The sequence below is a fragment of the Synchiropus splendidus genome, chromosome 4 (assembly GCF_027744825.2).
Source record: "Synchiropus splendidus isolate RoL2022-P1 chromosome 4, RoL_Sspl_1.0, whole genome shotgun sequence".
In the NCBI taxonomy this organism is placed as follows: Eukaryota; Metazoa; Chordata; class Actinopteri; order Syngnathiformes; family Callionymidae; genus Synchiropus; species Synchiropus splendidus.
Genome location: NC_071337.1, coordinates 1,052,240 through 1,075,629, shown reverse-complemented (window position 1 = coordinate 1,075,629; position 23,390 = coordinate 1,052,240). Strand labels below are relative to the sequence as shown.

At 50.6% G+C, this 23,390-nt stretch overlaps 1 protein-coding gene across 2 annotated transcripts in view; it reads right to left on the bottom strand.

Annotated features, from left to right (window-relative positions):
* Positions 1–2,094: 2,094 nt before the first annotated feature.
* The window catches only part of LOC128757987 (hepatocyte growth factor-like), a 40,688-nt gene continuing 19,392 nt past the window's right edge, over positions 2,095–23,390 (bottom strand). The window contains exons 5-19 of one of the 2 annotated variants that reach the window (XM_053863691.1): positions 18,522–18,664; positions 18,344–18,464; positions 18,159–18,277; positions 14,431–14,605; positions 14,226–14,359; positions 12,577–12,670; positions 10,308–10,447; positions 9,815–9,847; positions 9,400–9,435; positions 8,090–8,198; positions 7,947–8,021; positions 7,746–7,883; positions 5,846–5,952; positions 5,635–5,768; positions 2,095–5,564 (exon numbers count right to left, since the gene is read on the bottom strand). In XM_053863691.1, coding sequence (XP_053719666.1) covers positions 5,388–5,564; positions 5,635–5,768; positions 5,846–5,952; positions 7,746–7,883; positions 7,947–8,021; positions 8,090–8,198; positions 9,400–9,435; positions 9,815–9,847; positions 10,308–10,447; positions 12,577–12,670; positions 14,226–14,359; positions 14,431–14,605; positions 18,159–18,277; positions 18,344–18,464; positions 18,522–18,664 — 1,735 coding nt within the window. In that variant the 3' untranslated portion in view covers positions 2,095–5,387. The remainder of the gene's footprint in view (positions 5,565–5,634; positions 5,769–5,845; positions 5,953–7,745; positions 7,884–7,946; positions 8,022–8,089; positions 8,199–9,399; positions 9,436–9,814; positions 9,848–10,307; positions 10,448–12,576; positions 12,671–14,225; positions 14,360–14,430; positions 14,606–18,158; positions 18,278–18,343; positions 18,465–18,521; positions 18,665–23,390) is intronic. The other variant, XR_008414423.1, reaches the window with a different exon arrangement.

Genomic DNA, 23,390 nt, shown 5'->3' with positions numbered 1-23,390 from the left:
GCCACCAGGTAGCGCTGTCAGCTGGTAAATGTTTCAGGGAACTAATTCCAGGAAACCATCATTTCTAGAGCTAGAGCGCCATCTAGTGGCCTCTGAACACAAGCACGCTGAAGCATCGACCCTACAATACTGTTTCATGATGCCTCACATACCCATCACTAATATATACACCGTTTTTCGTCCATTTTTTTGGCTATTGCTAGTTCTGCAGTAAATATAAAATGCTCGTTGTTTGAAGCCTATTACTTTCATTTGCCATTTTTTGAGAGTATTTCTTGTTCCTCAAAATATACTGAAAGTGACACGGGACCCAAAAGTACTGGACCCTCGGACCACCATCAATATTTAACTATAATAAAAAGGGTGTCTTTAAACGGAGAGAGAAAAAACGTGAAAGAACAACCAGCAACAAACGCACAAAACACCCTGGTGGAAACCATCAAAAGTAAACAGAGGATCATGCGCTGGTCACAAGTCAAGCACGATGGATTAAGAACAGAAAACAGATAAGGCAACAAAAGGCGCGTGGAGGTTCAAAAGCACACTCACAGCATCGGTCGCCACAGACTGGCACCAGGAAGCTCATGGACGCTCACAGACACTGATGAGGAGACGGGTTCCAGTTGGGTACCTGTCACACAGATGTGAGGACAAACAGGAAACGCAACAACAAAATAAAAGCACTTACAAAACAGGCCGTGCCCGAAAGAAAATATATAGAAAGAAAATATATATTCACACAAATGGCCTTTTTATCTCAGACGTTTGGTCCATATCTTATGATTTGTACTGAAATAAAATGCGCATAAAATGAGATATTTTTAATACGTTTACATTCTTCAATATCCGTACTGTGAGCTGGTGTCACAAAACAAAGACGTCCAAACTGCAGCAGCGCTTTCCATCGAAGAGGAAACCTTCCCTCGTTCCGCCAGCAGAGGGCGACACCTCTACATCGGCGGCTGCTTCTTTCAAGGTGAAATGAATGAACTTGACTGTAAAGTGTGGAATATGATCAGTGATGCCTGTGTTAAACACAATTGCAGAGAGCTTAGGAGCATTTTCAAAAACCTCTGACCTTAGTTATTCTCATTGATCCACGTCATATGAAAGTGAGGGACACAAAACATAGCCACAAATGAAATGTTTGATTTGGGGGGGAACTGAAGTTGTTTGGGTTCGAGACGGACCCCCTGCAAATCCAGTTCAGGGAATCAGTGCTCCAAAAGGACTCTTGGGTTCTGGGAAATTCACGTCCCCTGGGGGCTTCTGTTCATGGTTCTTGTCAAAACAACAGTGGCTGAAAAGATATAAAACATTTGGTTGCAGATAAGAGTGGGCGATGAAAATATGCAAGTGAAGACATTCAGTTGGAGTTTTACTGCAAGGGTTGCGGGGTCACACGGACGCTATTGCTGGGGCCAAAATAAAAGCAGGACAGGTCCAGTCACCAGGACTGGAAACATCTGTCACCACAAACTGGATCCAGAAGCATAAGCAAGTTAGTCAACAATTCTACTCGTTTCAAAAAGTAGCGGTGACCGGCAGCTCCAGTTTTGTGTGGACAAATGTGACACAGAACTCGTGCAACAAACCGAGACAGATCCGACTCCTGTGGGGCTAGTGTGGTGGGGAAAATGACTCCAAGGAAAGCAGCCGGTGTTGTGCTGATGAAGCTTCATGAAGCTTCATTGTCAGTGCTCCGAAGGTGGCGCTCTGCGTATAATAACATGAGGTCTGTTTTGAAAGTCAAAGCTTGATGAGCAGAGAGCGTCATCGATTGAGCTCCAAAACTGAGGCTTCACCAGCACGACACATGACAATGCAATAATCCAGATGCTCTGCTTCAGCATAAGCTTGTTTGACTTGAATATATCACATTGGACGTTAGCCAAGTGTGAACCAAAGCTAATAGAGACCCAAGTCTCATTCATCCAAGTCAGTCGGACCCTCGACGCGCGATTGCGCCACACAACATCCATCGCCCTCCAGCGCAGGGAGGGATGGGAAAGAAACCCCGCCCCAAATGAATGCAGGGGAAAGTGACGACGAGTCAGAGTGTCTGAAGTTGTTTATTAAAATCAGAGGGTACAAAGATACAAAATTCTGAACGATACACAAAGTAGCAGCTTTTATAGTTCACACATCAGAACATGAATGATATTTACAAAAGGACAGCGCCGAGTTTATTTACATGACGTGGCATTAAATAGGTAGAAAAACACATCAACAAACATGACGTCTTCTTCCTTCTTGCTTCAGATTTTCACATTTGTGCAACAAAGCGTTGGGGCAAGGCCTCGGCGGTGAAGAGCAGCCTGGCTCACACTCTTTGGTACAAACGACAGTCACAGTCGCTTTCCTTCATGTTGCTGTCGGAGCAGCTGTGGAACCGCAGGGTGGGAGAATGCAGCGTTGTTACCGGGGAAACCACGTCATGAACCAAGGGCAAAGCAACTGGCTTCTCCTGATCCAGATCTACTGCCAGTCTCTGCCAGGTGACCGATGATGAGCCTCACCCTCAGCATGCGCCGGTCTCCACGCGGTCTTTTCGACAACGTGGGCCGCATGAGTCCACAGACGTCAGTAAGTGACGTTCTCTCATGTACGTTCACGCTCAACGTGACTTGGCGACACTGGCGACACTCACACCTGAGTCAGCCGCCAAAGCGATATCCCGACGCTTCTCAAGTCGTGCTTAAAAAGGAGGTCAGCCTACTGGGGGAGGGGCTTAAGTTAGTGGCGTGTCAACATGGCAGATCAGAGAGGCCAAAGTGTAGAGCAACTAAAGACTTGGGCGCCGCCTTCCCTGGGTGCATCGGATCCTTTAGAGCAGCTCGGGCAGTCCTGAACGTTAGCAACCGCTGCCATCAGCTTCTCTTCCATTTCACTTCCTCTCTGCATGCGTCACCTCCTCGCACCAAACGCCACACACAAACACGTGTCCACAACAATGTCTAACCTCTGCAGTACATTTACTTCACTTTACTGCTCGACATAATGACTATTTTGATAGTTGACGAGTCATCTTCACCCTTACTCGACTAGTCGGCACACGGTGCTTCGGGGGAGACGAGCGCAGCATCACGTCCAATTGCAGTGAATGAAAACATGTCCACGTGGCGATGACATCAGGCCTTGTCTGCACATGAAGCCTTCAGCGACTGATTATAGTCGACTATGTTGACGAGTCATTGCCGCCCAACTTCACATGTAAGTCATTCGCCTTTGTTGCTTGAATCGCGGTAGGTGTGAACATACTGTAAAGGAGTCCCGCCACACAGGGCTAGACACTCATTTTGGCCGCGTGTATCTGCGATATTGTTGTCTAAGAAAGTAGAACTCAAACGCTAAACGTTGCCCACAGTTGAAAGAAGGTCGCTCCCCCCTCCCCTAACCTGCGAACAAGGCCCCAAGATACACTCCTCCAACTGAAGACAGAGTGAGAAGCGCAGCCTCAGCTTTCCATGCTAAACAATGTCTGTACATGCAACGATAAACTACAGAATCCTTGTTTGTTCTGGAGGCTCCTCTTTCCAGCTCAGCTCGTAAGAACGCACTGTGTTATGGTCTGACCTGTTCAGACAAATGTGGCCCTCAGGCCGTGAGTTTGACACATGAGATTCCACTTTCAATATCAGAATTCTATTCACCTTCATGGCCAACATACAGCTTACGGGGGCGACGGAGAGAGAGACGCTACCAAACTGATCCTCGTGGGATCCCATCCACGGCGTGGGAACAAGTTTGTCTCGAGAAAAGAGGACTTCTTTTGGGGAGCGTTTATGAAAACAAGGGTGGACGTGGAAATGTAAAACACCTAGGATAATAAAATAATCCCTCGTTTGAACAGGACAAGACGTGGGGAGGTGCAAACACCAGGATCAGTCACGTGAGTCAGCACCACTGTCGCAGTCGGTGAGAATGGACTGACAGGACCAGGCGCTAAAAGGCAGTGCGACATCGGAAACACCTCGTGGGAACGTTGAAGCAAACATGAGTCGGCTCGGGATCAAAGTGGTGAAGACCGGACGGCCCCCTGTGGGAACGATGTGTATGCAGACAAACGGTGTGAAACACACTCATACGCTGCTGAAGCTGTGCTGATCTTGTGGGGGAAAGGTGGCAGGAAGGAGAGGTGAAGATGGGTGGGGACAAGACGGGACTCGCAGACAGGTTTCCACCTCAAGATGATTATTTTTAACGAGTGCATGGCAGCTCAGCAGCCAAGTGAAGAACAAATCTTCACGGTAATGTCTGGAGCACCCGAGTCAAACTCGAGGTCTGTGGGCCAAATCCGGCCCAACAAGTCCTCTCAGGAGGCCCGCAAGAGAGGTGGAAGGTTCAACACAAAACGGTGACCTCAGTGATGAAGCTTCACACCTCGACGCCGATCGAAGGGGAACTGCAGGAACGAACGAGACGGATGTCAGTTTAGCCTACTTCCTGTCAGAAAGCCGGTTCACGGCGGTTCAATGGAAATGCATTTTTTGGCCCCGTGTGTGATTGAGTGTGACATGTCTGCCCTGGAGGGAAAAGATAAGAACTCCAGAGAAGATAAAACTCTGGTGGATGAATCAGGATAAAAAAAAAAACTTGTTTGGTAACATTTCAGGTCTTTACAGGCTGCAAGACTGTGAGAGTGTGGAAAATAATAAATACACAGAGAAACCTCCTTTCACTCGCAGAGGCTGAATAAATAGACCGAGAAGCTGCTATTCTCTTTAAATATATCAGAAGAAGCACAACGCCAATCTGATGTGTCAGATCTATGAGACCCATAAAACGCTGACGGAACCATCGCAGCGTGATTAGAAATATATATATCTCTATCCTACTGACCACACAGCCCACCAGGGGCCAGGCTTTCCTCCAAACTGGAGACCAAACGTAGTGTTGACTCTCATGCTAGAAGCACAAGATCACGAAGGCTTTGGCATAGTAGCGCTGCTGGTGTCCACCACCACACAGGCCAGCGAGGACCAAGGTTCTGAGCGGCTGTGGAAGAACGCACTCGTGTAAACCTGCGAACTTCCAGGCCGAAGAAACAATAAAAGCAGCCCAACTTAAAAACACAATTCCACCCACAGACGGGGAGATTATGAAGTGACGACCTTCGTTCGTATTCAAGTATCATCCAGGTGAGTCACTGTCGTTCGCATGGCTTCAGGAATTCTGAACGAGTCGATGTAGAGTTCCAAGATGTGCACAAGACTTTGGTTGATAAGACGCTGGACTTGACGTTTGGAGGGGCGAGCTGCTGATTTTCAGCCCCAGGAGAATCCCACGATCCAGAGCGGTTCCATCCCGGAGAGGTCCTGGAATTCCCTGGCGCCGCGTCAGTCTGGGGTAACTCCCCCGCGGAGTCCGTCCCCCGCCCCGCGTTATCAGTTCGTCTCCGCCGTCGGGTAATGTCTGAACACTTTGTAAATCCACTCGGAGTAAAAAGCCACGTTCACAAACAGGGCCGGGCGAGACGAGGCGCACTTGGTCCGCTGGATGCTGACGCCGACGATGACCCTGCGCTCGTGCTCCTGACACACCAGCGGACCCCCGTAGTCTCTCTGCGAACAGAAGGAAGACTGCTCTCAGGTGCCTCTTGAGGAGAGACCAACTGTTTCTCCGCCGCCTTACGTCACAGACTCCTTCTCCTCTGTTGCCGCCTGCACATACGCGACTGTCTCCGGCGCCGCCTTTGATTTGCGAGCACATGTCATTGTCCACCATGGGCATGGTCACCTTGTTGAGCACCTCGTCCTGCCCGGTATCTGCGCAGAGGAAGGTCAGTCAGCTGGGGCACGCCAACGTACTTCAGCATCTGCGTCGACTCAGAAGAAGGCAGTACTTTTGGTCTCGCCCCAGCCGTACATGGTGCAGTTGGTGCCTTCTGCGATGTGACATTCCTTGACTGGAAGGTGGATGGTGGAGGCTCCCTGAGACACGGGTGCGGGGCTGGGGGAAAGACAGAGGTGACGTCTAGCTGTGACTGCAAGATGATGACAAGAATGCTAACATCACTTCGGCTACTGAGAGACAGACCCAGAAAATCTGGTTTCCATGGATGTCAGTCATTTACTAAAACATTTAGTCTCGTGAGTAGTAGCCAACCAAAAACTGGGCCGCGTGAATGTGGTTGGGACCAAATAATCCTGAACCTCAGTCCTGCAGAGAGCAAGGACTGTCCCCACGCTCGGGAAGTTAAGTGGAGGAGCAAGATTGAGGAGAGCATCTTCCTCAATTTTCACATTCGCCAGCACCTTCCTCAGGACCGAGGAAGACTCAGACTACCCAGAATGCTTTGGGTATTTTCCACCAATAAAAACGGCAAAGAAAGCGAGCAGCACATCTTCGTAGTTTCTTCATGGACATGTAAAACCACTGAAATACTGTGTTCAATGCTCCCAATGTGGTGTGGAACAGAAGACATTTACTGCGCTGAAGACAGTAAAAATACTAGCTTTTAATCATGAGAAGTAAATCAATATCAGTAGATAAATATGGCTCTCTCTCGGTCGGTCCCTTCAGGTACCCGGATGTTATAGTGCCGCGAGCAGTGGTTCTGTTATTGTGATGCTTCTCTCCGGATTTTCCATTTATTGAGACCAAAACCCACCATAACCGTGTCCATTTCTATGATACGCTTTCTGTTTTCTTGTTGTTGTGAAGCTTAGTCACGTGTGAGATTTCTGGCTTAGAGTGCGACCTCCTCGACCAGGGAGCTGGGACAGAATCAAGGTTGTCCAGGCGCATCAGGGATATAATGAAACGTTTACTCCTCAACGTTTAAGAACATGCCGCAGGACCAGTGAAACTGCAAGTTTGAATCCAGTGGTGGGCCCCCACAACATCACCATTTCTGTGAAATCAAGCATTTCTGCCTGCAACAAAAAACAAAAAAGACCCATCTAAAGTGTAGCCGAGGCCTGGCCAACCCGCGGCTCCCGGGCCTCATGCGGCTCTTTCCCCAGTTTCATGCGGCTCTTCGCCAAATGAGCCTGCAGTTTTGGTCAAGTTGCTGTTGAGATGATGGTTCATACAAGAAATAAGAGGAAAAAGTCAGAGCTATTCCAGCGAGATGTCACTATATTGTTCAATGACTTTAACTGGTGTTTAACGTTGAAACATAAACAATAAACCTGGCCGCAGGTTCAATGGTGATGTGAGTGGTGGTCCTCAGACTTGGAGCCTCATCAGATCCACCATCAACACCCCTGACATGACTCAGTTCCAGGTCTGACTCTGTCCTTCCCTCAACTAAAGCTCTGGCATGTGTTTCACCTGTGACTCACTGTTGATGGAGGTGAAGTCCGTGAAGAGGAGAGGCTCCAGTCTGCAGCGTGGCTCACACACACACAGAGCGGGGCCACGTTATTGGTGGCAGGAGCCACGTCCAAACATAAAGGAGTCAAGTCAATCTACCCCGCTTGATATTTCCAGGAGGATCAGGGTCAAATGGAGGAGTTTGAAAAAGACATGCACCAGAGACGTACGCCGGATGTGAACCAGCAACCTGGTGACACACAGGGAGGAGCTTGAACCACTGTACTGAGTCAGGTGAGCAGCTGCTCAGGTGAAGCCTCACAGCCTGACGTGTTTGGAGCATGGGCTCTGTTCAGCAGCACAGTAGAACAGTGGGGCTCTCAGCCTGGGACTGGTGGGCCAGGCCTGGTGCAGCCGATTACTTCAGACACGACTTGTGATGAGTTGAAGGAGTAAATTGTACAAGGCTGTCCACGGCGACTTACTCTGCTAGCTTGAGCATCACCAGGTTGGAGCCCTCGGGGCCACAGATCAGGCGTGAGATCTGCAGACTGGGATGACCGGAGGAGTTCTTCAGGGAGCCCAAGCCCACCTGGACACTGTACTCCCTGAGATCAGGGATGCTGTGGAGCACCGGGACAGAAGTTAGAAGCCGTGAACACACCCGCTGTCCGGGCCAGGCTCACCAGGACGTGAAGCACTGCTGGTCCGTCAGCACCCAGTCCTCCCTGATCAGAGACCCCCCGCACAGGTGAGCCTTCCTGCGGACAGAGAGGGTTTCAGGACTACGACGTGGCTGACGTGGCCACCAGGGCGGGCGCTGACTCACTCTCTCTGGATGCTGACGACCCAGCTGCCCTCGTCCCCTCGGACCTGATGCCCTCCGACGATCCTGGTGTTGATGTGCACGAAACAGGAGATCTTCCGTCTGGTTTGATCTGGAACCGAGGCAGATTTAAACGTCAATCACCACACATCAGAACGGAGCGGAACGCAACACGACATGCCGCTGTTTGAAACGTGATGTCTTTTCTGTCATAGCTCCTCGCCACCACATCAAAGAACCAGCAGAACCCGCCGCTCAGAGGCTCCTCAGCCAGCGGCTCCAACGGGACTTGCTGACACATGGTCACCGCCTCCATTTCAAAGTCATGTTCTTGAAAATGACAGTTGATTTGATGAGAGATTTCCAGGTCGTGGAAACACTTTAGGTCAGAGGCATTAACAACTTGGTTGTCAACAGGAAGTGAGCAGCTAGTCAGTTTGTTAATATGGGGATGACGTCTGTCTCAGACTTTAAGACTCATTCAGTCTTCTTTACTGCGTTGATTTAAGTCACTGACTTGACGACTGGTTGATCTTGCACCTCGGAATGCAACATCTTCACGTAAGTCTCAGAACCAGACGCAGCATGATCTTAGTGCTTCAGCCTTTAATGCCTTGTCATGGAGTTCATCTGGATTCATCAACGTTTGCACTTGGACTGAGTGTTGCACGAGCTGCCTACTGCCACCTGCTGTACAGCAATTTCAATTTCTCATTATGGCCTCTTAGATATGGCCTTGAAATTGAGATGACTGACTCATACTTTAGATGGGAGCTAACAAAATAAAGGTAACTCTGAAGGCATGGCAGCTTTTATTTTGCCACCGTGCTGAACCATGACTGGCGTCCTGCCTGTGCAGGGCGACGACAGCTTGGCAGAGGTCTGCACACCCACCCACACAGGTCGAATCAGTCTGCGGTGGACCAGCCTCGGCCGTGATGTGGTGTTGAACCACCCTGCCACGTGAGGTTTGCCGACGACACAGTGCAAAACACGCTGAGCTCATGGCGTCGAGCTGAAGGTGCTATTCTTTAGCTGTGCCCACAGGTCCCAGTCAACAGTCACAGATCAGAGCATCTTTGATTGTGACAAACTGTTTTCAAATTTGTCTCAGCACTTCAACAGGCATTTTAAAAGTAGTTCTTCAGCCATAAGAACATGAGTAAAGTGAAACATGGACCAGTGGAGCATGATTATGAAAATCGCGTCGCGACAATTGTGAGGTGAAACTCCGAGCCCTCACTGACACCACTTGAAAACTCACGACTCAACTCGTGTGGTCGAAGAGTGAGATAATTGAGAGTTTCACTTACAGCTTGTTGTCGTTGGAGTCGCTCCAGTTGTGTCACCTAAAAAAAAGGAAAACACTCGTTGAGAAGTGGAGACGGCTAGAACACACACACAAACAAAAACTTCCGACGGACGGTTCCCCACCAAACGCTCGACAGCGCGGACGGTGAGGAGCGAGTGAGCGCTCACCCACGAAAAGACAGACACAGTTTAGTGCAGGCGGGAGCGACTGACGTCGGCACGCGCCGCTGTAAACATGTCTTGTGATCCACGTTCCCTTTGATTTCAGAGGGAAGTCGATGTTGTCTTTACAAGTGAACAGATTTATGACTGAAAAAAGCAGAATCTCAACAGGGTCCCTTCAATGTGAGGCCTCCGTCCACGTCTGTCCGAGCGGTTGAAAGGTGACAGAGATCCGGACACAAGGGTTTTACTCACTGTTGGGAGCCGGAGTCGCTGCAGCGGCTTCACCTGACGACACAAAGCGCGTACGTGAGACACAGCGACACAAAACAAGACCACATTTCTGAGCAAAGCCTCGAAAGTCTCTGACGGTTTTCCGGCGCCATGCGTGGTGAGCGACCACTGGTTCCCAGGCAAGTTTACTCCTGCAGCAGTCAGATACCAAAACATCTGAAGTCTGGCACTGACGCCGCAGCATGTTGAGACGTGGCTTCTCAACAAGCCGCTACCGTGTTCACTCGTGCCACGGAGGAAAAGCATTGCAGCTCCACTGTGTCACGACAAGCGCGACCTGCCTTCACAAACAATTAGCCAGGTGCAGCCGTGTGTCAAAAAGGCGGCGAACGCCAAACCGTCAGCCGGTTCTTTGCTCCGCATTCCTCTCATTCCTGCCTGCGAGCAGCACCACACACATCTGCGGCCAGATCAAACAAATACTTCCAGGACGAGCCACTGGAGAAACACTCACAGCGCCGCAGCTTGCAGTAGTCCCATGCCAAGCGGGTGTTTGGGTTGGTGTAGCACCAAGGGCCGTGTTTGTCTCGGTCCGGATTCCGGCAGTAGTTCTGCTCCAGTCCGACATGGGAGACCGTGGAGTGAGAGTCCTGACTGCAAGACAGATAGAGAGTCTGATGTTTTCGCTGGGAGGAATGGGGTGCACACAAACATCGCCCTGAAGGTACGGCTCTCTGCGCTCTTTGGCTTCAGGAGTCAGGCCAGAGCCCCTTAGAAGGAAGGACGGCTCTGCGAGCAGGGAGTCCGGAGGAATGCACGCAGAGCCTTCCGCCTGGCTCAGACCACCAGGAGCCAGCGCTCACAGTGAAGCTCCACATAATCATCTGCGACGTGCACATCATCCCTGCGAAGCTATTAGGAGCAGGAATCCAGGAGAACTGGCAGAGGAATCAGTGACGGGCAACAATTTGTCAGGAGTTCAGATCATATCGCTTCCCAGGAGGACGTTGAACACGCTGGAACGCTTTCATTTTCCCGCCACGACCCTTGACCTTGAATGAGGTGGACTCCCCGCCTGCACCAGGAAGCTGACTGGCTTTGATACGCTCAGCTCGGGAAGCACTTCCTGGGGTCAGAGGTGAGCTCTGGAACATGTCTTTCTGCCCGGGCCATTTTGGCTTTTAAAATTCCTGTAAATTAACTTATTCCGAGGGAGCGCAGCAACGATTCCATCAGGATGGGTCACCGCGGGAGCAGGCAGAGATTTCCGCCTGTCAGGGAGATGAATGGAGAGCGGGCCAGGTACCGACCCCTCTGGGACCCCTTCCCTGCTCGGCCTCACTTGTACTTGTTCGCCAGGCAACAGCAGATATGTGTTCCACAAAGATGTTTGAGCTGACTTGAAGCGTGACTCGGCCCCAAACTGCTCTCGTCCAAAAGCAGAATTCTCAGTTGATCTATGTGAGCTTGTTTTGGCCATCCTCAACAGGAATGTCTGAGTTTTAGTCACACAATTTCAGTGACACAAGACCAGTGGAGATCAAGGGATTGAAAGACGAATCCGGGAAAAAAGGACCACAGATTGATGTTCCAGAAAGTTGGACTCTCTCACGGTGCCGACCTGCCTCTGTGGGCGGAGAACTCAAGAGAAGGAGACCAGTGCGGGTCTGGCTGAGCTGCGCTACAGTAGTGGAGCTGTTCCAAACAAGACCGCTTTTATTCAGCCAAGATCAACAATGTTATCGACACCATTTCACAGCGTTTATAGCATTGACTGTAGCTGAACAACTCACATGACTCCAGTGACACTGGACAAAACCTTTTCATCTACATTCAACATACTTGGCCTGCACGAATGTGAACAACATCCAGACACTCCAGATCTGTGTCATGCGTCGCCAGTTCTCTCTGTCAGTTTGAAGGTTTGGTTGCCTATTTCCTGTTTTATTTTGGCAGGGTTGGTCTCAGCTTCCTGTGTTTGCCTCTTCTTTTTAGTCTGTGTGCCCCTCTGGTCCACTCACAGATTGTTCCTAGTGTCCTGCTGTGTTCCTCTGCCGTCAGGTTTTGTCAAGTCCTCATCAAGCCACTGTCTTCCTGTCAAGTTTAGTCAAGTCTCCATGTCAAGTCAAAGAAGTGTTTGGTCAAGTCCCGTCTGGTCTAGTCGGTTTTCCTGTCAGGTTTAGTCAAGTCTCCATGTCAAGTCAATGACGTGTTTGGTCAAGTCCTGTCTGGTCTAGTCTGTCTTCTTGACAGGTTTAGTCAAGTCTCCGTGTCAAGTCGCAGTTTGATCTTGTCTAGTCAAGCCATCGTCTCATCTTACCCTGCCAAGTCAAGTCTCAGCAGCAAGTCAAGTAATAGTTTGGTTGAGTCCCGTCTTGTCAACCAAGTCGTTGCCTCGTCTTGCCCCGTCAAGCCAAGTCACCAAGTCAAGTCCGTTCTCATGTTCATCATGGATGTTTCAGTGATGACACCACACTGGCTCAGGTGGTGCACCTGGAACTGGTGACTGAAAAATGAAGAAGGTTATATGCGATTGGTGTGTACTACGCATGAAATGAATAAATGGAATGCGTCAGTGTCTCAGCCCAAGTTTCACTCAATCACGTGATGTCCTGTGATCAAACAAACAAGATTCTGGGAGGCAGAAAATGACATGTTCCGGCTGACAGCGATGCACGTGGGGGGGCTTGGCGGAAGGCGGAGCTCGGACCTGAGGCAGTCACGAGGAGCGACAGCACTGAAGGGTGGACGGTGGAAGGTGAACATGCGAAGCAGTTTCCTACCTGTTGATGTGAGTTGACCAGTTGGCGCAGGGGATCCAGGATCGGGTAACGGCCAGCCTGCCCCTGTACTGCTCTCCCGCGCCCTCGTAGCACTCTAGCAGGGAGGACACCAGTCATTCCAGGCCCAGCCTCATTCAACAGCCATTTCTACACTGAAACAGTTTCTCACTCAACACAGACTGGGAACCGGCCACGAGTAACAAGTCATCGTTTGATGCGAAACAGAGGGAGGAAACGTGAGTGACGGGCAGCTTTCTGCCTCGCAGGCTCCTCAGACATGCAGCGCAGAGGACGCCAGTCTGCTGTTGTCCTTCTGCTGAGGAGAGGGATCCACTGGGCAGCTGGCGGTCCAGCCGCACTCGCCACTGCTCTGTGCTCAGAGCAACTCTATTGCCAGGACCCAACAAGCCATCGGCCGAAAGCTCGTGTGGGAGCGAGGCTTCGGCGCCGGGACGTGCCAGGAAGGAAAGCCACTTGGAAGAACCACATCTTTCACGTTGTTACCATTTACACCCAAACAAATACGCTACGCTGCACTGCACTGCTGTGACTGTGGGGCCTTTCATCTGAAGAGCGTGACCTCTTCCTGACCCCATGCCACCTGGTCCCAGCTGGTACCAGACACCTGCCATCACGAAACACTTTGGTGACCAGGGCAGTGTTTGTGCTCCGGTACACAACGGATGTCGAGCGCCACAAGACCTGAGCAGGAATTGGATCAGGGTGAGACGAGTCAGCGCCGAGTCAGAGACCTGTAGTTTGGAAGGTCCTTTTCACACGAGTCGCATGATGCCAGCAGCCGCTCAGATCTATAGATGGTTCCATGAGAATGAGTCGCGCATCGTTCCACATGAGCGTTTCCAGACTCGGACTGTGATCAGCTCAGTGACGAACACATGACTCACAGTTCAGTTCTTGATGCCGTGCTGATCTTCATTAAACTTGTATCGTCACAATAGTTTATCAACTTCAGACTCTAGTGCCGTCCAGTGCACTGGAAACTGGAACCCAGTTAAAATAAACGACATTTGCCGACCTTTTAACCCTTTTAACCTTGTTAGGACAGGCCACAATGTCCTCACAAGAAGGTGTGATAAGTATACGAGGAACACACACACACATACAGACAGCTGCTGACAGACTCTCCACCAGAAGAGAGATCCAGTTCCTGGACCTTAGAGCACTGGTGGAACGTGGGTCTACACGGACCAGAACCATAGACTTGAGGACAAACTCAAGAGAGAATTCCTCAGTTAAGAAAAGCTTGCGTCCACATGATCGGAGTATCTCAGCGTGGCTGAGCTGCTTGGTGGAGGGCTGCTCTCTCCGAGTGCCTTTCCAGTTTGATGCCTACAACTTTTCAGATGAGATTGGGAGCATGAACAGCCAGATTTAAACAAGCTCATTGGGACAGCAGGGGGCAGTAGTGAGTCGGGACTCGCTGGTATTAGACCAGGAATGAGGCTGCTAGTCAGGTCCAGACGGTAGTCCAGGCCACCGTCAAAGCCGAGTCATCTGTTTCTCATCCCATCTTAAACGTTTCCTGAAACGCAGGCGATCACATGAGCTCCCGCGCAGCAGCCGTCCTAGTCCCGCCAGGTTATTTACAGGCAAAGATCTCATCAGTGATGGAGGACTTGCACATTTACCCAGTTTCTGTCTGGCCTCAGCGTCACACCTGGGGATGTGGGTGCAGCTGGCCGTCCTCTGTTTGGGGTCTGTGGTGAGGCACCAGGGGCTTTCTGCGCCGTCGGGGTTACGGCAGTAATTCTCCCTCAGGTCTCTGCGAGAGAACGAGAACAAAAGGGGTGAAGCTCCGCGGCACCCAAGGGTGAGACGGGGGGCGGGACTCACTTGCATCTGAAGTGGTGAGGAAGGTAGGAGTGTTTATGGGGGAACTGCGAGTCCCAGCGCTGACATGTCACGCCCTCTGGAGTGACGTTCATGGTTCCTCTGTAGTCTCTGCCGTCCCCCGTCACACAGGAGGTGGACGTCACGTCGACCTGCGGGTCCTCAGAAGGGTCCGGCTCTGGCACAGGAAGACAGAAGGAGTGAGCGCGGAGAGACCAGCATTAATCCCTGCAGGAATGTGTCACGCCGAACCCCGAGACAGATGATCAAACACAGGAGCTGCGATGACCAAAGTGTTTTTCAAACATCCACAACAAGTTACCCAACTGCTGACATCATGGTTTTTCCAGGAAGCCCTTGGTATTTGCGAATAAATATTTGACTTCAAATTAAACAAACCAAAAAAAAAGGTAGTGCAGTTTGTACCAGCCAGGCCCACGGTATCAGAGCCGGGCCCGGCTCCACTTCATGGGACGGGGAACTATTCCAAACACGCTCAGGTGGAATTCTGCTTGTTTAGCCGAGCCCCGCCCAGAGAGGAGGAAGAAGAGCGGGCTTGATGCAACACATGCCAGCGTCCAGCGTGTAATGCAGCCCAGCGGGTTTTATCTTCGGAGGGCAGACAGTGAGGGATGCTCACATCTGGACAAACGCACATCTGCCTGACACCTCCATAAATCACCGTACTTTTGCTGTAGCGCCTGAGTGCGTGGGACAGACACCGGCCCACTTCATACGCACGTGTTGACTTCCACTTCCAGCCATAAAGCTCATGTCCTATTTTGATATGATTGCAAAGTGCAGTGGGCAGGAAGCTGTCTCTCCTGTGTCTCTATACGACTGACAGACTTGTGCTTCTGGACTCACTTAGGTCTCGGTCTCTGTATGTTCTGGTCTCAAACCCAGGTCACCTGAACAAAGAGGCCTGGACTTCCCTGACTGTGGATGCACCTGACCGCACCTGAGCCTGAGCCCTCGGGGGTCCTGGCACTCGCCACAACAGTGGCAGCGGCTGCAGGCGCATCAGTTGAGTCCTGAAGATTTTAGCAAGTTTGGAGGCAAGTGCACGGGAAATCTGATTTAATATATATCATAACTCATGCTTATGGTGATCGTCAACTAGTCACTGCCAGATGGCAACATACAACATGCACGAGCTGAGGAAAACAGCAACACGATTGTAGCGTTGTCAATGGACTAGAAATAAATTAAACATAAATGTATGTATCTAAATTGGTGTGATAATATTCTGAAACTCTATATTTCAATTTGAACTGCACTGAAGGTGGTGTGAAGGGTCTGTGTCCTTTGATGTGTCCTTTGATCTATCGATTGTGAAATGGTCCCACACCCTTGGGTCGCCACGTTTACGTAACATCATCTAACAACAGCGTTGTGACTCGTCGACTAAAGAACCCGTCGCGCCGAGACAATAGTCGATTTTAGTCGAGGCCTAGATCGCACTGAGAATGGCACCGTAGCGCAGCGTTTTCCTGTTGCTCCTGCTGACCACATATCGATCCCATCAGCACATTCATTTTTCCTCAGAAACAACTTTCCAGAGAAGTGCTCTGCTTGGACTCGGGCTGCACATGTGACGCGTCATGCGGTCCCTTCAGAAGAATCTTTCAGAACCAGGACACGGTCTCCAGTGAAGAGGCGTTCAAAGGCGGGGCCCTCTCCGTGGTCTGTGGACCAGCTGTGGGAGGGGGGCGGTTGTTCCGATGCGGCTCCATGGAGCTTCCCTGCCAGCTACGACGACCTAATGAGCAGTTTCTGAAGCCACTTCTTGTGTTTCTGATGATGCAGCTGGAACATTCGGAGTTGATCTGGAAGCTGGTGGAGGCCAGGCTTCTTCCCATTGAGTGAAAACGCTGACTGAAGTGAAAGCAGTCAAAAGTATCACTTTTGAATGGGACGCTGGGATCACATCACTGAGCTGGAATGTTCGATTGTGGTACAGGCTTCCACTCTATCGCGCCCTCGGGTGACTCCAGGACTCGCTTGTGCTCATCTCTAATGACTCTTGCAGGCAACTCTGACTCCCACAGAGACTTGGGTTTAAGAAGCCACACGGATGAGTGAATGCAACCGACGGCCTCGATGACTGAGAAGACCCTGATTCGACAGGCAGCTTTCTTCTGTCTCTCACGTCTCCCTCTGAAGTCCAGCTGGAGAAAAAAGACCTTGCTAGTCCAGAGTGTTTGGGAAGCGAGCACCACATGAAACACCAAGTGGGCTAAACAAAAGACTCTGCGGGAGAGGCAGGGAGCCACGACTGAGCCACCACAAAACCGCAGGCGCAAAACCTTCCCAGACTCCTTCACACCTCCCCCCCCCCCCCAAAACCTGGCAGCAGCCCCCACCGCAGGTTTAAACTGCGGCTTCCTGAACATCGCACTTTTGAGTTCTTTGTCATCAGAACAGCAGCAAAGGCCGAGTTACGTAACCGAGTGACTCAGCAGTAACTCGATGAGGCCAAAATACACGAGGAGTTCAGCTGCGCTGCTCACTTGCTCTGCAGCGCGTAATCGCTTTTTAAGTTGACTTGTCAGTCACATGTGAAGGAAATCGACGTGAAACCAGGTAGAGTCTCCAGACAGATTTGATTTCAGCGTTGGCTCGTGAACGGCACAGAGTTGAGTGAAGGGACGCCAACGATTCATGAGAGACTTCCCATTAAAGCTAAGATCAGCCAACCAAACTCTATTACACTACGTTTTGGAGATGACCACCAGATACACAAAGTTGCGCTGAATATATTTCTCTGAATATATTTCTCCGGAACAGAACTTGGGGTTCGACCCAGCGGGAACATGAGCACACGACCGGAGGGAGGGGAGGAACTAGCCGATCACGCTGGACTGGAAGGTTCCTCTCACGCAGTAATACTGCAGATTGGTCTTGGTCTGTTCAGTCCTCACCTCTGAAATCACCATATACAGTATAATGCATGATCAAATACCTGTCTCCTTGCTGAGGTCCCACAATAATTACCGCAAAATCAAACATAATAAGATGGTTATTACATGAAAATCTACATTATTATGATCTTTTTTAACGGCCCGTGGGCTGCTCTCCTCGTCTCTGCGGGCTACCTGCGGCCCGTGGGCCCCGTGTTGGAGACGCCTGCCGTAGCATGACTGTCCAACTCCGACTTCAGCCTTTGGGTTCAGCACAACACAAACATAAAAGACAATATATAGCTGTTTCTGTTGGGAAAATTATTTTGTTGTTTTCTGTGCGACTGTTTCGTCCTGGTTTGTCGTCCTGGTCTCGATGCTCTCGAGAGGACACTGGTATTTAGCATCAGTTGCCAGCTTTGTGTGTTGATATCACATGAGCCACTCATGAATCATTATTACTGCATCGTCATGAATGAGTGAAGTCCCTCCGAGGACAGTATAAACACATTACTGACTCCAACTATTGACAGATGACAGGCATGAAATGCGTTCATAAACATATTTAAACAAGAATATAATGTGGACTAACCGTCATTTCAAGAGGACTAAAAAACCGTCTTGTCCAACTGAAATGTTTAGCCAAGTGAAGGCTAGTTTTCAGCCGGGTGTGTTGAAGTGGGAGCGTCTCATAACTAGGTGACACCAGTAGAAAATGTGAAAGAGGCCTGAGAGGCTTCAGAAGCTTCTCTGCTGCCTCCAACACTGACGCCCAGGTGGACGGGCCTCCCACACACATGGACACCGACTGGAGGAGGACCTTCTCACCGCACACTGAGATGTTGCAGTACTCCCACGGCGTTTTCCGATCCATGGTGAAGCACCAGGGGCGAAGGCGGTGATCCGGGTTCCGGCAGTAATTGTCCCTCAAGTCCTTGTCCCTGAACCTGAGAGCGGGACAGAGCAGCATGACGGCTGGTGCGAGGTCTCTCAGAGTGACGGTGGTGGCTTACCTTTTGGGCTGGAAGCTGTGCCGGTGAGGCCTTGCCGAGTCCCAGCGCTGACACTCTTTGCCAGTCTCTGTGCGGTCCACCTTGCCCCGGTAATCCTCCCCGTTGCAGGTCATACAGACCTCTGGAAACACAGCGGGCTTTACATCTTGGCGCGGAGCAAACTCGGGACGTGTCTCACCCTCGGCACAGTTGGGGATGCCGCACTCCTCAGACCGCACGTTGGGGTCGGTGGTGTAGCACCAGGGACCCCCTGGATGGTTGTTGGGGTTCCGACAGAAGTTGTCCCTCAGGTCCTGCGCGGGGTAGTGGTCGGGATAGAACCTACAGGGCAGGAGACACACCTTAGTGAAGGTGTGACCGTGAGCTGTTTAAACCTATTTTATGGAGTGCTTCCACACTTGGCTGCCTCGCCGCCTGTGGCTCAGGACCCCTTCTGCATGAGCGGCCGGCTGGTTCCCACCCGATCCCAGCTCTGGAGAGTGAAGGCAGCCAGACTCGGTCACAGAGCACTTGCTGCCAACAGCTCAGAACAGCGCTACGAACCACTTGCAGCGATCCAAGCAGCACTTTTGTTCAGCTTTAAAGCGAATCTGAGTCAGTGAGCTTGTTGGTGGAGGGAGTTCCCTTCGGAAACACGACATAATGAGGGCTTTCAACAAGTCGAACACGAGACGCTCGAGTCCAAACAAGATTTATTTTTCCATTTCGTTATTATTATACAACAGGACAATCACATCTGGAGTCAAGGCTCCAATAGCAACAGGGACCTCTCCAGGGCTCTCAGTGCTTCTGCAGCTTAGCGCCCCCTATGGGAGGACTTGATCCACTGCGTTGTGACAAGGGATCTTTTATATATATATATATATATAAATATATATATATATATTTCACCCCTCCTGTGCGAAAAATGATGAAAATCTAGACTTCTAAAATCAAGACAAGTCTTTTTTGTGGATGGAGGAGAACGTCAAGGTGATTTACTGATGAGTTGGTGAACAGCCTTGTTGTTTATTTATTTCTCAGTTTACTCGTATTAACATTGTTCATCTGTATTCATTGATTTTTAATTGACACTTTCCTAGTTGGTGGGATCCTCACTGCCATTGATAATGAAGCTGATTCTGATATTCGCACAACAAGATAAACATTCTCTGGTGAACAAATCCACAAAGAATGTGTTTCATGTGTCGTGCTCAGACCTGGCACAGTTGGCTCAGGAGCCTTGGCTCATGCGTGGTGTTTTCCCGTCTCCTTGAGCCGCCTCCTTCGCTGACAGAACTGCGGGGAGTTTTATTTCTCTGTGTGTAGCCTGCGCCTTCGTCCCTGTTGCAAGTGTGTTTCTGTTCTTGTCCCACTTTTTCAGAGGAGTCATGCCACACAGCGCCCCCTGTGTCACCTGACTTCCACTCCCACCCACCTGAAACCTCACTCCGGGACGTAAATGGCCCCTGAGCCGGACCTTGGACACGCCAGCCTCAGGGGAAACTCTCATAACAAAGAGCAAACATCCACAGATCAGCTCTCAGTTTGATCTTCTGACCTGTGGAGCTTCCAGAGACACGCAGGACTCTCTGCTGCCAGTGAAGCCCTGACCAGCACAGGAGAGGCGGTTGACAACAACAGCAACACCTCAGAGCACTCGCCGTCTCACAGAGCAGCCACTTGAATTTAACCCCAAAATCAAACAGACAGAAGACCGTGAGTGGCGTTACCAACACAGCCCAGCAGCTCCAGTTAGTGTCTGGCTATCTTGACTCATGAAACTGGAGCGTCTTGGACGGCACCACTGCTATCCACTGAGTGGGATACACAAACAAAAACAGCCATGTTTATATGTGTTGTGCAGGAATTCAGGACGGGTGGGACGAGCCCGGCCCTGGAGCTGGACCTCAGAATGCTACGGTCCACCAGCATGGCTTCACTCGGACCACACAGGTACACACACACACTCACGAAAGCCATTTGACCAGGAGACGGGACGTGACCGAAGAATTACAACACCAATGATGCAGGTGAGGAAAGGTTCAAAGAAACGTCGGGCTCAACGTTACATGATCATTGTTTTCATAAATGAACCCTGGAACGGATCCAAAAAGATCAGCTCAACATGTTTTCTGACTCAGAAAGTTATGTTTTTTTAGTTCAGTCAGTGAAGGAAGGAAAAAGGTTTGACTCATTCATTGCCACTTTCTGAGGATGAACAGCAAGAAAACAACTGCTGTTCGAAATAAAGCACAAAATAAACGGAATAAAATTCATCAGATGTGAGCATTGGCCTGGAAGGCAGTTGTGAACAGAAGAGATCGGCAGCAGTCCTGCTCTGATGGCGTTGGTCATGGGTTCGGCTCCGTGTGAAGCAGAGTCATGAGGAAGACGCCTCTGAACTGGGCCTCACACACGAGGATGTATCGGTGGCACAGTTTCAAATGGGTTTGATGTGTAGTTAAAACTAGCTCACATGAGTGGAAAACAATGTTTTGGTCAGGAGGTCGCAGTGATGGAGGCGGGTCTTCACGGTCGCCCCTCCTGGTTTACAGCGCGGCTGTTCCTCCTCAGCGAACAGAGCATGTGGCATATATGGGTCAGTCCGATCATTGAAGAGTGGTACTGGACAGGAAGTTCTGTTTGACTGCGTTATTCAGTAGAGCGGAGTGCAAGCACGGCTTCATGCATTCTACCAGCACAGAGGACTGTAAATCATCATGGTACCAAACTCACAAGTGACGGACCATAAGAAAGTCAAGCAACTCTCACTCACATGGCGTCACATATGGAGGTTGGGAAAGTCAACTTCAGCCTCACGTTAGGTTTCAATTCAAGCATGTGTTCCGCCTTCCGTGGCCTCTCCTGAGGCTGTGGGCAGCGCATCACGTAACAGGAAGTCAGAGAGAGCCATGGGGGGGCGCTGATGTTGCTCGACACGTAAGAACCTTCAACCCCCAGCCCCTCCAACTGACGTATGCTTCAATAATGCTGACTCTCTGATGCTCACCCCCGGAGGAGAGCCACGTAAGAGGTGACCAACAGCAACACCATCAACATGCGAACACGGGAGGCAGCCTTTGGCCTCAGCATAAGACGCACAAGTCCAATATATGACGCCATGGGAGGGAGGTTGGTTGAGTCAAGAAACACGCTGCATCCTCACACTCGCTGTCTAGTCTTCATGCTGCCGCCTCATGCCATCAAAGAGTCTCAGCAACGTCAATGGCTGTTTTGAATCGCGCACATCGGCACACTTTTACGACACACAGCGATGTCCCTGTGAGTCAAGTCTTTAGTGGCTCCAATTAGATCAAGATGGACCACGAGTCAAAACACAAGCAGCAGCATGAAGAAGAGGCCTCACCCACGGACCACTTGTTTGTCGATCATCAACCAAAACACACATCTGAAACAGTTAAAGGGAGACGCGCCTCCATCGCCGTCTGGCTACAGTGCGTTTAATTGCCGAAGGTAATAACAAGGTTCGTCGCTTGGCCTGTGCTGAGAGTCTATAAAAGGCGGCCTCACGACGCCGCGCTAACAGATGTGAGCCAGATATTCAGCCTCCTGCCAGAGCGCGTTCCCACCGGCGGTGCAGGCCGACAGCGTGTGCACACACGGCTCTGTGGGGAGCCCAGGTGACCTCTGACCTCGCAGCAACTCAGCGCTCAGCACGGGAGGCTGCGCACCAACCAGCAGCTGATCGAGCAGCCGTTACATGAGCAGAGGAGGTGAGCATGAAGGGTTGCGCTGTAGATTAGGGAACAGGAATCACCATAAATACACTTATTCAGATATGTATTAGCATCATGTTAGACCTGAAATTCATCATCGCAAAGTGCCGATGTACGTCAGTCACAGTATCACAGTACTTTGTTGAAGGTGAATTCCTAAACAACACCATCCTTGCTGTAACGTGTGATTGCACTCCTTATTATTACTTTTCTGACTCTCTCTCTTTTTTTAAGGAAAAGATTCTTGTATATCAGAACACAGTGTCTCATCTTTCCCACACTCCGTCATGCACGAGGCCGGCGGTTCAAACACAAACCAGGCTGCAGCGCTCACATCCATGAAACAGTGCGTGTCTGAGAAGCCCTTCAACAGGATCTGATCCCAGCGCCTTGGCGTCGCTCCTGAGCACAGCCACTGTCCCCCGCAGCACACGAGAGGGCCTGCTTCTTTTCCTCTTCAGGCACAAACATTCTGTCTTTCATTAACTCTTGTTGACCTGCGTCACTTTTTTGCAGTTTTCTTTGTGTCTGATCGTAGCAACATGGTGGTGAGCTAGTGGAGCGCTACAACCAGGGCCTTGAGTTTGTTGGTCAGAAAACAGGAAGGAAGAGTCAAGAGTACCGAGCCACTGACTCGGGCTGAGTGCTGTGGGCAATATTTCAGCTCTCAATGGCAGATATCTCAATACAACACTGGGTAAAGTGAAGACTATTATGATGAGTGTTATGATCACGGAAGCACAGTAGAAAGTCCACTGCCTGGTTTTAGCTGTTGATCAACAGCACGCAGGAAATGATCTTGGTCGGTTGCTCTTCAGGCCCATTCATGCTCAACGTTCCATACGGATCCGGATACAGCAGTGTCTCTGCTCAGCCTTCATTTCCTCTGTATTTCTGCACAAACCTTACACAAATACAGACCAAACGGAGCAGTACCAGTGGAGACCATGGGGGGCAGTGTAGCTCCCCGACACCTCGCTCTAGTGAGACAGGAAGAAGACAGAAGAACGGTGGCAACTCTCCGTCCTCCAGTGGCCAGATATCTCAGGGCCTCAGCGACCAGCGCCTCCTACAACGCTGCCTCCGTTTCCTCTGTTGTGCCAGAGCTACAGGATCAACACTGACTCCACTGTCAAAGCTTTGGAGCTCTGACTCTGGGCTGCTCCCCCTGCTGGATATATATGGGGGAGCAGCAATGCAAGGAAGCATGCGACCAGTGACTGTGACATGGTCAGAAACGGCCGGGACATTTGGATCAGTAAAGGGAGCATGAATGGGCCTTAGCTGGCAAATACAGGTTTACACGCAGGAGGAGCAGGTGATTTAGC